At 45.3% G+C, this 13,097-nt stretch overlaps 1 protein-coding gene across 1 annotated transcript in view; it reads right to left on the reverse strand.

Annotated features, from left to right (window-relative positions):
- fstl4 (follistatin-like 4) overlaps positions 1 to 13,097 on the reverse strand; it is a 183,449-nt gene that overhangs the window by 43,429 nt on the left and 126,923 nt on the right. The window contains exon 6 of the mRNA XM_068600901.1: positions 11,250 to 11,370. Coding sequence (XP_068457002.1) covers positions 11,250 to 11,370 — 121 coding nt within the window. The remainder of the gene's footprint in view (positions 1 to 11,249; positions 11,371 to 13,097) is intronic.

Here is a 13,097-nt window from a genome sequence, read left to right on the forward strand (position 1 = left end):
TAATTAGCCGGTGGAAAAGTTCCCTCTATGTGAGGCTAATTTAAGATCCATATCAACACCTGCACCCACAGGTGCAACCTGCGTTTTGTGAGGTTCAGAGTTCCGTCTCATCACAAGTTTGTCTTGCAACAGATATTTTGACGTCACCATCATCACTCTACATCTATAAGTGCTGGGGCGAGGGCTGCAGGGATCCCTTCGTGGACTGCAGGGATCCCTTCAAGGACTGCAGGGATCCCTTCAAGGACTGCAGGGTTCCTTTCCCTCAAAGTGCACAAGATCTCAGAACGTTGCGGGGACGACCCGAAAAGGAAGAGTTGGTTCCCTCGACTCGAAGCTGATGGAAATGCATCATTGGATTTGGGATTATTGCAGGAAAGAAGCAAGATAATCGTCACCAATGAAGGACACTTTTATGATATTTGAAGCAAGAATGCAGATACATCCAAACGTTAGCTTCAGACCTCATTTCAGGGCTCGAACCAAAAACGTCCTTTAACAGACTTTGAGACGAAGGAAACCGGTTTCTACAATAAGCGAGAATAAAAGTTTAACATCTGACTGCCATTAGTTGTTAAAGGTACTCAAGCTAGTAGTAGCTATTCAATCTAGTAGTAGTAGCTACTCAAGTTAGTAGTAGCTACTCAAGCTAGTAGTAGCTCCTCAAGCTAGTTGTAGCTATTCAAGCTAGTAGTAGCTACTCAAGCTAGTAGTAGTAGCTACTCAAGCTAGTAGTAACTCCTCAAGCTAGTTGTAGCTATTCAAGCTAGTAGTAGCTATTCAAGCTAGTAGTAGTAGCTACTCAAGCTAGTAGTAGCTATTCAAGCTACTATAAATATTGCCAACAACATTGGATTATTTTGATGAGTAATACTTTTGTATATTGTGAATGTAAAAAGTATTGAGATGTTCCTTTCCATCCCGTCTCTCACCAACAAGGAACGCTGGTTTTATTAAACGTTGGGGGTTTATTCAGCTAAACTGAAACGCTCTATATTCCTCAGAACTGATTAAACAAAAAGAAGTTGTCACAAGGAATAAAGGATCAAATTGACTTTCAGGTGAATTTTGCGTGTTTGTTTTCTTGTGAGGGTTGGATGAGAAGATTGATAACTGCTGAGTGGTACTGACTATGCAGCCCGAGGGGATTGGACCACCGGACTCTCACGCTGATAACGAAAATCCAACAATTGTCTTCACATTTCTGTCCGTGTAAGAATTAAATTAAAAAAGACACAATTCATCAATATGTTTTCGAGGCGGAAAGCAAATTACATTACTTTTTTGGGGGGGATTTGGCTCGCCTCCAAAATCTTTATGCTAAGCTAAGCTAATCGCCTCCTGGCTCCAGCTCCGTATCAAATGTGCAGATATTAAGAACGACGAAGGGATCAAAAACGTAGTTTTCCAGGTGAACAAGACTCAAGACAATGACGAAAACAAAGCCGACCTTTCAGACGCGCTGCACTTTGTATTTCCATCACACCTCAAATAAATGCCGCGAGCAGATGTTGAGGAAGACGTCTCCGCTGAGGGTTTTCACACTGAAGAGCGCTTCATGGGCCTCTGATGCTGCGCACATTGCCTGTTTTTGTAATATCATCAAATAAATTGAAGGCCCACAGTCTCCAGATATCCTTTGCGGATCACTCGTTGTTTTTTCACTCAGACAATAAATCATTGCTTCTTTTTGTATGAAGGGTCTCAACAAGACAGCGTCCGAATATCCTTTTATTTTGCCCCTTTATGAATTCTCTGTGCACAGAACATTTCCACTCGACTGCAGTGTTTGTACGCCCTTCATCCCGCAACACAAGCATCGAATCATTGAAGGCTGATTGTGTCCATCTTACAGCATGGACGGCACCAAACCATCTGTCGCTAGTTGGCTTCACAATGTCCTACAACTTCTCCCGTTGGAAAGACTCACGCTGCGTTCACACCAACGCTTTTTCGCCTGAGTTTACTTGCTCGAGTTTATAAGAAGTTATGTTTTTCCATGGCTTATCTTCGTAAAAACGGTTACCATTTCCGCTAACCACCATTGAAACCACAAGAGCGCTGCGATCAGCTGTTAAACAGCAGGCGTAGCTACAAAATCCACAGCCTGCCCCTGTGATTGTCTGCCTTGACCCTGATTGTTTCCTGCTGTGTCCAATCAGCATGCACCTTCCTCTTGTTTCTGCTTCATCCTACCTGACCACCAGAGGCAGTGTTTTTACGCTGGATCTAGTGTCAGCCAGGAAGCATAGAACCGGAGTTACCTTCGTAACTTTCGTCCTATTTCATAGATAAACACTGCCTCTGGCGGTCATCTAGGATTCATAGAACCGTAGTTACCTTTTGTAACTGTTGTGTGTCTCCTGCCGTAGTTGTTTCATCCTGTGTGGTCCTCTTTGTGTCCTATGGATGCACGTCGCCTTTGAGCTTTGGATGTAAGTTTCTAAGTTTGTACGTTTTGATTTTTTTTTGCCTTACCTGGACTCCTGTCGTCTCCTCCTGCACTTCAGTTTTTGCCTATAACACCTGGATGTGATACCTGGTCCACAATATGTATTATGATTTAATCGTTGTGACAGATATAATATGGAGTTTTCTGAGCTGCAATTCCCTTTTTATTCATTTTTTTTTAGCATTGGTTGTCGATGTGTCTGGCTTCCTGTGTAGCGAGCTGCCATGTTGTACATCATCTTTCTGGGGGGGGGGTGACATTCAGACATTCGACAGGTGGCCTGTATAACATTTTCTTTCCTTGTCTGACGTTAGTATAGTATATTTATTTAGTTTTGTGTCGTCTAGTTTGAGGTAATGTGTAACTTGTATGAACTTAAAATGAAATGATTGAAATAAAGAATGATTGTGCGTCGCTTTCATCTCTCTCTCTCTTTCTTTCTGCACTCCCTCTCCTCTCCGGGGAATTCGAGCTGCATCGGTTAAGCGTTGTGCTAAATAAACGATATTGGACGCTTAAACAGACAGGCCTCGCAGTTGCCATGACGACTCACTCGGCTTTCTCTCGCTATATTGTGCAGGCGAGCTCTCGAGACCGCCGGATGACCACTGGCTGTCAGGTGTGTCATGTGACCGCCCGGCGAGAGACGGGCGAGTAAACAGGACGCGGCTAAAAATAAAACCCCGAGAGACGAAGCGGCGTTATGCTTTAATACGTTAGTCCGATCCTGAGTTATAATCCATCACATGGGCACATCGAATGAATAGGAATGTGTTTTTTCACTTTCTATTGCTGTTGATTGATGCTGGAGGACTATTTCAAACTGTGTCTTGTCTTTATCTGCTGCTCTCAACAGATGGAAAAGTACCTTTTTTTAGTAGCAGGAGTGGTTGATATGGAGAAGATCTCAGCGGTCACGGATCTGATTTGTCTTGATGAAAAATCCCTTTATTGTTTTCAAACAATTCTGCTCTCTGACCCGACCGTCAAAAGATCGCCTCGGGGTCACTTTTTGCTTCACGTGCCGTCAGCGTGATGTCATCGCCACAGGATGTAGATGCAGTTAAAGACGCCAGATACGGATTGGCTGTTTCATTACACCTGATATGGATCAATCCCAGCAGCAAACTAACCAGAGGACCACCTGGAACGAGCATCCCTTACATCTCTCCCTCAGTGCATCATGGGAAGGTGCAACCGAGGCCTCCAACAGCCCCCAACCCCCCGACTCGAACCTGTTACTGCAGCTAGGGCCTCTGGGTAATTACCCGGGAACAGAGACGGCACTCGGTCGCTGCCAGAAAGACTCACACCGGCAATTAGCGGCAAAGGTCCATTGAGCGGTAATGAGGCGTCAGGCACTAGCTAGGGGAGAGTGGACAGGAAGGAAAGTAGGAGAGGAGAGGAAGGAAAGGGAAATGAAGGAAAGGAATGGAAAGGGAAGAATAGAAAAGAAAAAATTAAGGGGGAAAAGTGAGAGGGGAGAAAAAAAGGAAAGGAAACTAAATGAAAGGGAAAGAAAGGGAAGGAAATGAAAAGGAAGGAGAGGAAAGAAAAGAAGGAAAAGAAATGGAAAGAAAGGGAAGGAAGTGGAAGGAAAGGAAACTAAATGAAATGGAAAAAAGGGAAAGAAGTGGAAGGGAAGGAAAGGAAATAAAAAGGAAGGCGAGGAAAGGAAAGAAGGAAGGGAAACTAAATGAAATGGAAAGAAAGGGAAGGAAGTGGAAGGAAAGGAAACTAAATGAAATGGAAAGAAAGGGAAGCAAGTGGAAGGAAAAGAAATGAAAAGGAAGGAGACGAAAGGAAAGAAGGAAAGGAAACTAAATGAAATGGAAAGTGAAGGGAAGGAAAGAAAAAAGGAGAACGAATAGCGTTTAAGAGTAGAAGAGAAAGCATTACAGAGGAAGACGGAAACAAAGGAGGAAAGCCGAGGACGTGGGAGAGATAAGATGTACAATAGGAGATGATGTCGTGTGGGTAGAGAAGCTCGAGACCTCCGGTTCAGAGTCTCTCTGTTGTCAAGAGCTTAGCTGGAGGCCTCTCGCCCTCCCGGCTGTCAGAGAGCCGACAGGCTCCTCTTGTATGACTGAAATCTGATCTCAGGGAGATCATTTGTGCAGATTAAGGGCAAACTTGAGGAACATGAAAGATCAAACCCTGACAGGAGCTGCCAGGCAGCAAAACACTGAGATACGATCTCGCCGCGGAGGCATCGATGCTCTCCTGAAGCGCCATTGGATGCGTACCAGGTGTACAGCGGAGGGAGACGGAGCCCAGCGGGAATAACACAGAATCCCGTTGCACCTGCGAAATATCTCGAAATGTGATGATTTTTTTTTTCCGTGCCGCTGAAACGTCAACCGGCAAAATACAAACATTTGCAACAGGAAACACATGTTGGACTTAATGGGACGCCGTCTGGATTTCTTGAGAACCGAACAGTCTGCAGTGGCAAGAAACACGAGACGAGACAGTTTACTTCATCAACATTTCGCTAAAACCACAAATCACTGAAGTGCAATAGAGACGCAGAGCACTTAAGTCCACTCTCGTTGATATTGAGTGAAGGAGCTTTTGTCCGCTCACAAACGACTGAAACAAACCTGAAAGCGGCTGTGAACTACGAAAATAACCCCAGATGGTGTCTGCTGTCCACCATTGTAATAACCACTGGTTCTGCTTCAGACTTGTTGTTCAAGTCCCACAAATGTTTGAAACATTTAACGCCCTTTTGTCTGGGTTCATAATATTATCCATAGCCGCATTATTTGCGCTGCATTTTTTGCGTTAATCGCGTTATTTGTTGATTGCGTTATTTGCGCTTATCGCGTTATTTGTTGATCGCGTTATTTGAGTTGATTGCGTTATTTGCGTTGATCGCGTTATTTGCGTTGATCGCGTTATTTGCGTTGATCGCGTTATTTGCGTTGATCGCGTTATTTGCGTTGATCGCGTTATTCGCGTTGATCGCGTTATTTGCGTTGATCGCGTTATTCGCGTTGATCGCGTTGATCGCGTTATTTGAGTTGATCGCGTTATTTGAGTTGATCGCATTATTTGCGTTGATCGCGTTATTTGAGTTGATCGCATTATTTGCGTTGATCGCGTTATTTGAGTTGATCGCATTATTTGAGTTGATCGCATTATTTGAGTTGATTGCATTATTTGCGTTGATCGCATTATTTGAGTTGATCGCATTATTTGCGTTATTTGAGTTGATCGCATTATTTGCGTTGATCGCGTTATTTGAGTTGATCGCATTATTTGCGTTATTTGAGTTGATCGCATTATTCGCGTTGATCGCATTATTCGCGTTGATCGCATTATTTGCGTTGATCGTATTATTCGCGTTGATCGCATTATTCGCGTTGATCGCATTATTTGCATTGATCGTATTATTCGCGTTGATCGCATTATTTGAGTTGATCGTATTATTTGTGTCATTTGTGTTGACCGCTTTATTCGCGCCCACCAGCGGAAATTCGCGTCCGTGCATCGGCTTTGCATGCAATCTACTCGCTCGGAAAATTTGCAACGCTTTTGTTGTGAACGCAGCATTAGACCCGAGACATCAGCAGGAAGAATGAAACACGTCTGTTTAAGCGCAGCAATATTTCTGTGAGGAAATGTACTAAAGCATCTTGTAATTATACGACGTGCGGCATCATGGATTGTGCTTTGTTCTGTATTTCTGCCTGAACCTATGAGCACACAAGGGATTCAGGATGTGAAGTAGCATGCGCCTAAATCCTTCTGTGAACCTAATTGGAGGCAGCGGTCATGTTTCCTCCCACAGAGTTATTGATAAAAACAGATCAGAACGATATCATTTCTCGGGGAAAGGATTGGAAGTGATGAGTTAACTCATGGATTAATAAACAAAAAGGTTGCCCTCTGAACAGCTCAGACTCGCCCACATGCCGATCGATGCAGATTCATGCTCAGAGTGTGTGAGTTCATCTATTGTGCTTTCTAGAGGCGTTTATAACGCACACACACACACACACACACAGTGTGTAAACTAAACTCCCCCTTAGGATTAATACAGTTGTATTAAGAGCGTTGTATTTATTATCTATGCACTAATCTTTTAATGCCAGTACGTGTGAATAAAACCATCGTCACACTGTCTGTTTCTCATTATTTGAAATCTTTATTTGTTTTTTGATCAATTCAAAAGCTAAACTTCAAGTCTTGTGCTTTGACAAATGTTTTTATATGACAAGGACACACACACTGACTAACAGAGATGTTTTCATGTTCGTGAGAAGTTTGCATCGACGTATTATTAAGACAATCCATGTAGTTTGATTTCTTTTCGAAACACTACCACTTCAGTCCACAGGGGGCGCCAGAATCAACACGACAAGAAAGCTCCCTGTCGTAACTTTAAAGACACACACACACACACCATGTACACTCACACACGAAGTCTACACACACATTCACACATTTAGGTGTACAAAGATGCAGCACAAACACTTTCACATTATCACGCTGTTCCATAAGGTCCTCAATACACACACACACACACATATATATACACAAACACACATATACACGCACTCGCGTACATCCCTCTCTTCAACCAATGCACTTTGTGTTCCTTTGTCTGACAGCGCTCCTCTTCCTCTTCCTCTTCCTCTCACCAGCAGACCAATTACAAGCGTCTCATTTTCTTTCCCGTATTTCCACTTTTCTCTCCTCCCTCCCACCGGCTGTCTCTCTCCAGAGAGAAGAGAGGCACTCCTCCCTCCCTTGTATCAACACTTCCTCCATTTCATTCCCTCTCCTCCTCCTCCTCCTCCTCCTCATGCCGTCCTTGTTTTCCCACCACTATTTCTTCGCTACTTCACACTCTCCATTAATCAAACCCGCTGAGTGCCGCACAGAATCTCCATATGATTCCGCTATTATCAACGCGTAGACTCGCGGTGGAGGAAGACAACAAACCCGGCTGGGGAGGCAGGAGCTGCATGTGGGGCAAGACTGAGAAACAACGGGAAAAATAAATAAGCTTGCCTGCTTCTAATTAGACACTCGCCAGCTGTTGTGTGTTTTTGTTGTTGTTGTTGTTTTTACAGTGAAATGAAAAGCAGGAGAGATCAGCAAGCAACACTTTCAATAAGAGATTAGTCTTGGAATCGTTTTATTTGAAGTGTTGACTTTTGGAGATGAGTAATGAGTTTTATCGCTGCTCCACGTCCCCTTTTCTCAACAAATATGTTCACCGTCCACCTCTTGATCCCCTGAAATGGGGGCTGTGCACGAGTTCCCATGAATCAATAGCATACTTATTGATGTCACATGAAAAACAACACAGTCTGGGCTTACATGAGCATATGAATCAATCGTACATGTTCAAAACAAACTTCAATCATGAATATTAACATAACCATGAAGTATGAACGAGATGTCTGGATAAATTATGAATTTTCATCCAGCTAGCTTGATGCTACATGCGATTAGCACACGTTTCTGTAACGCTTACGACCGACAGATTCTACTAAAACCGTCAAATTTCTTGTCAGACAAAGCAACAGCAACATATCAACCACACTGCATCCAACTAAACAACTATCGATGGAACGATTTCAGCTATTTTGGTCTCAAAACACGAAACACGGCTATTTCCAAAATGGCCCCCAGTGAAACCCACCGGGAGGCGTTCAAGTTACAGCAAGAAAGTCAGAGCATTTCGAGCCTCAGCTCTTTCAATGACGACGTGTCGTGCACCAAACTCCAGAAAGGTTGTAAAGCCAATATTTTAAAAGTCGAGCGGAGATAACTCTGACTGCACGTTTACAAGAAGGTTACTCGCTCGACGTAATGCACACGTCTCGTTTCATGTATCCACAAAGGAGCTCCGACATTGTGTGACCGTGTATGTATATTTATATAGTATGAGCGCGGGCTTTGTATATATCTCTCAATAAGCCGGCTCACCCGTCACATTCGGGGCTTACGCAGTGTTGTCTTTTACCGAACGGTTAATTGGAATCCGGCATCCCGTCCATCGACCGCGAGGCAATTTCCTGCACATGTATTATCGTGTAATTACACTGGTTGTGGTTCGGATACAAGGCCGGCGCCCGTGCAGGCACGCCATCCTCCTGCACGGAGTTGACACCGTCGTACATGTTGGAAACCGGAGACCTGTGACAACCTTTTAGTAAAGTACAGAGCGGATTCAGAGCCATTAGGCTGTCGCCGCCGTCCCGGGAGAAGGTTGATTACTCGGCCCCGCTGGAGCGGGAGGGTCGCTCTCGCTGTCTTTTTGTTTGTTTTATCGCCGTGAACGCAACAACATCGAGTGTTGGACTGTTGGTCGGGAAAGAAAAGGGCAAACTGAGGACGTCACATGAGGTCTCTGGGGACTTGTGAGCGCCATTTGTCTTATTTTGAACAAAAGAAAAGGCTGAAAAACAACTAGGAGCAGATGCATTGGCAACTAAAACGACCATTGAGCGGCACCTTGGTGGCTCACCTGGTAGAGCGTACAGCAATCCAGGTCTGAACATTCACACTAGTGTCTACATCGGGTCGAGACGATAGTACAGGTGTAATTTCAGCTTCTTAGCCCTTTGGGAAAAGGGACGAAAATAGGGCCCGTTATGGAGTTATTGTATCCGATTTTGAGCACCCTTCCTCGCGTAAAAGTCAGCGGATTTCCCCCGGGGCCATTTTAACCTCGAAAGTCTCCAGAAAACGTTGTGCTGTCACACGACACCACCGAATCTATGACATCTTGAGAAACACAGAGGAATCTCCTCCCAACATTTTTTGTGAGCGTAACCGTACACTGCACACGGCTATTTCCTCATGACACTGAACATTTAGGAATGAATCCTCATCCTTTCACAGGTGTACTGAGGAACTCCCCTCGTCACCTCACTAGTTAACAGTAACAGTCTACAGCGTTTTCTCCTCGAGTGCGATGCCCTAACGGCTCGTTTTTTCGTCCCCCTTTTGGGTTTGTTTCGGCCTCATGACCGATCTCCTGGTTTCCGACCCGATCGAGTAAACCGAGCCGGTCCGTCTGTCTCTGTGTGGTGCCAGCAACTGTTACAGTTTGAGTCAAATATTCTTAACAGAGGACCTAAGAAGGCAGTCAAAAAAAGAAAAAAGAAGGAAAAACACTCCACAAAAACAATCTGCTGATCTTGTTAAAGGTAGAATCGCAGGAAAAAATCGATAGGAATGCAATCATCTCGGGAGTGTTCTTCCAAGCAAATTCGCCTCTATTTAACTGGTAAAAAAAAGAAAGAAAGATGGATCTGGGAGGCAGCAGAACAGAGCTTTGTCGAAGCGGTGCGGTGCCATTGTCGAGGGTTTGCCCATTAAATAACATCAACAGCACAATCTGAGCTTCTTAACCGGCAGGTTCAGCGACTGCGGAGCAACAATGGAGCCGCAGTCTTGTTTTTTGGGGAGCAGCCAGACGGGGTTTTTGATTGTGAACATCAAAGCTGCCGGAGACAGACAGAACATATCAACACGGGAGGACGATGGAGACCAAAAGGAGGATTCCCAAACACATTTTCAACCCCTGTGTTTTCGGGTTACGGGGTCTCCGGCAAAACACGACCGCGGCTTGGATTTCGGATCAGACAATTGGCTCGGCAGCGGAGTTATCAACCGAGGAAAAAAGACACGCAAAAAACCATCTCGCATCATTTAAAGTCGGCTATAAGTCTTCAAATTTCTAAAGCTTCTGACCACGTTGTACATTTTCACCCTGTTAGCCACACCTGTGATTCCTGGCTGCTCAAACACACACACACACACACACACACACACACACACACACACACACACACCCAACCAACATTATCCAGGACACCAGATGCGCCACTCAGAACTAATTACTCCCACTTGGTGGTGCCTTCCCGCAGCCCAACAGTTAACCTTGAGCGTCACCTGATCAATAGCTTGTTTTATTGGTCCCGGCTCGTTCCTTCAAACGCTCGTCAAACATAAAGCGCGTCGACAAAACACGGGGGTTGGAAAACCCTGCGGGGGGGGGCGGGGCCCGCCGTCGCCGGATGAATACCACGGCCGGCTCACCGCCCATCTGGAAGGCGAGTGGGAGTGGAAGGCGATAACGGGCAGGATGGTTCCCACTAAAACCAGTCATTAGGAGGGCTGAATCAGTGGCGAGGCTTAATGGACCGCGCAAGCTGAAGGTGGAGAAGCTTTTCTTTTGTTTTGTCGTTGTTAAATGGCCACCTGCCACAGAGAACTGCTGGGATTCATCAGCTCCATCTCTGTTTTTTTGGCTCCAGACCCGGGTTATTTTCGAGGTTTTTCATGCCGATGCCACAGTAGAAATTAGTGGCGGAGTTGTGATTATTGGTCTTAATAAGGTGGAACCCGCCTGTGTGCTCTCAGCTGCCGCTCAGCCTAAAAAACCCCCAAAGGCCATTACGGACGTTCCAGATGCTGTAATTGTGTCCCGGGCACGTGCGATTATCAGTTTATCTCTGGCTGAAACACTTTTAAGTGCTCTCGGCTTGCTGTGGAGAGCTTTGGACTGGATGGAAGGTCACCAGGTTTTGAAAATAACGATGACCAGAAAACCTACAAACAAAAACCGCCGCCGGCTAAAATAACCAAAAGCGTAGCGTTTAGCTCGGTTTTAAGGATGAAGAATTACGAAAAATAATGTATCGGCGGACTGCACGGTTATACATTTTTAAAGTCAAGTGGGTTTCATAGGATGTCGTGCTCTCTGGGGACGAACGCTCGGCAATTTTTTGCGTCGTGAAGAGGAAGAAGAGGAGGATGAAGGACTCACGGAAAGCCGTGTAGAACTCGTGCAGGCTGAGGTGTCCGTCGTTGTTGTAGTCGTCGTAGCGCAGCAGGTCCTGCATGGTGCACTCCAGCAGGCTGTCCTCCAGGTGCTCCTTCATGGAGATCTAACACACACACACACACACACACACACACAGACACACAAGTTCAAACAGCTGGACCTAAAATGTTTTAAATGTGCAGAGAAGCTCGTGTGAAGACCTGGTGATGAAGACTATATCCCACTTATCGGATCATAGCCTTCCTTTATTGGTTCCCTCTTTTTGTCTGATTGAAAGCAGAGGTATTACGCAGATGTTCACGTTTCAGTATTCTTCTTATATGGTTGCCTCTGTATTTCCTTTTCTTCCATTAACATGTGAAGTTTCATTCAGACTCTGAATCAAGGTGTTAAATGTGACATTCAGACCATTAGAAAAGGACTTGCCATGTCAAGATTGGTACCGTAAAAGTCGGGTTACAAGCTGCTCCTACCGTCGGTGGGTGTCCCCGCTGTAGCAAGCTGCCATTGCTGCTAGCTCCCGGCTGTAGCAAGCTACCATTGCTGCTAGCTCCGGGCTGTAGCAAGCTGCCATTGCTGCTAGCTCCCGGCTGTAGCAAGCTACCATTGCTGCTAGCTCCCGGCTGTAGCAAGCTACCATTGCTGCTAGCTCCCCGCTGTAGCGAGCTAGCGTTGCTGCTAGCTCCCGGCTGTAGCAAGCTAGCTGCCCGTGTCCCCGCTGCCCGAGTCGGGCGTCGAGCTGGGGCTGGTCCCGCTACCTTCAGTGGTTGTCGCGGAGCTGACAGGGAGCTAGCAGTGAGCTAGCCAAGAGCTAGCAGCAGTGCTAGCAGAGAGCTAGCAGCAGCTGCTAGCTGGCTACAGCGGGGACACCTTATCCGAGCTTCTTTGTTCTTTTGGACATATTAGCGCATGTTGGTGTGTATGTGCAGAATGAGCACGGTCAACCCTCATGACATCAACGATGCATATCATTAGACTAGTAATAGTAGCGCTAACAATAACCATAAAGACCATTACTGCTAACAAAATCAGCAGCAAAGAATATTCGAAAGTATTTAGCAGCTTTAAAATATGATTAAGTATTAAAGAATCACAAAATCATCCTTTTAGTTAAAACTGTTCATGAAAATTCAGTATATTTCCATATTTCTGTTCATTTAAATTGTACATTATACAAATGTGACTGCAGCTCATTACAGCGCCGCCTTCTCCTCATGAAAGCTTCCACGTGTTGCGCGTCTAAGTGCTCAAAGTAATGATCGCTCGCAGAAGCGATTTTGCATTAAATTGCCGGCCTGAATCCAGTTTGCATTATAAGTTTTAGAGTGGGCTTTTTTTCTTTTTTTTCCTCCAATAATTAGAACAAGATTTCCATCGGACGGAAAAGGCCTCGTGTTCATAAACACAGAAACATCATCCTGAGAGACTTTGCATTCTGGGTGAAAAAGGGGGCGGGATCAACGTGGAATCTGCTTCTGATTGCTCTCCATTGGAGGAATATCTATCTTCTCCTTGCTCTCGCTGGAGCTCGCTGGTGCTCGCTGCACCTGAGTTAACTCACAGGTGTTCCCCCGGGACGCCGCACCACTCGCTCCTCCCGCCATTGTTTGTCATTTACGAGCCTTCTCTTTCTCTTTAGTGGTGCGTCTTCCCCAGGGGAGCCATCTTTGAAGAGGTAATGCGAGGCAGTTTTACTACGAGAAACTGGAGGCTGAGCTTCTGCTTTGTAAACGGCAGTCGCACGATATTCTGTTCTCCCGCTTGAAGTTATAGATCACCTTTTACTACTTTTCACCTGCAGTTTTCTTTATTTTTCTCAGTTTTTTAACG

The sequence above is a fragment of the Clinocottus analis genome, unplaced genomic scaffold (genome assembly GCF_023055335.1).
Source record: "Clinocottus analis isolate CAN_PGR_092001 unplaced genomic scaffold, fCliAna1.0.p SCAF_5, whole genome shotgun sequence".
In the NCBI taxonomy this organism is placed as follows: Eukaryota; Metazoa; Chordata; class Actinopteri; order Perciformes; family Cottidae; genus Clinocottus; species Clinocottus analis.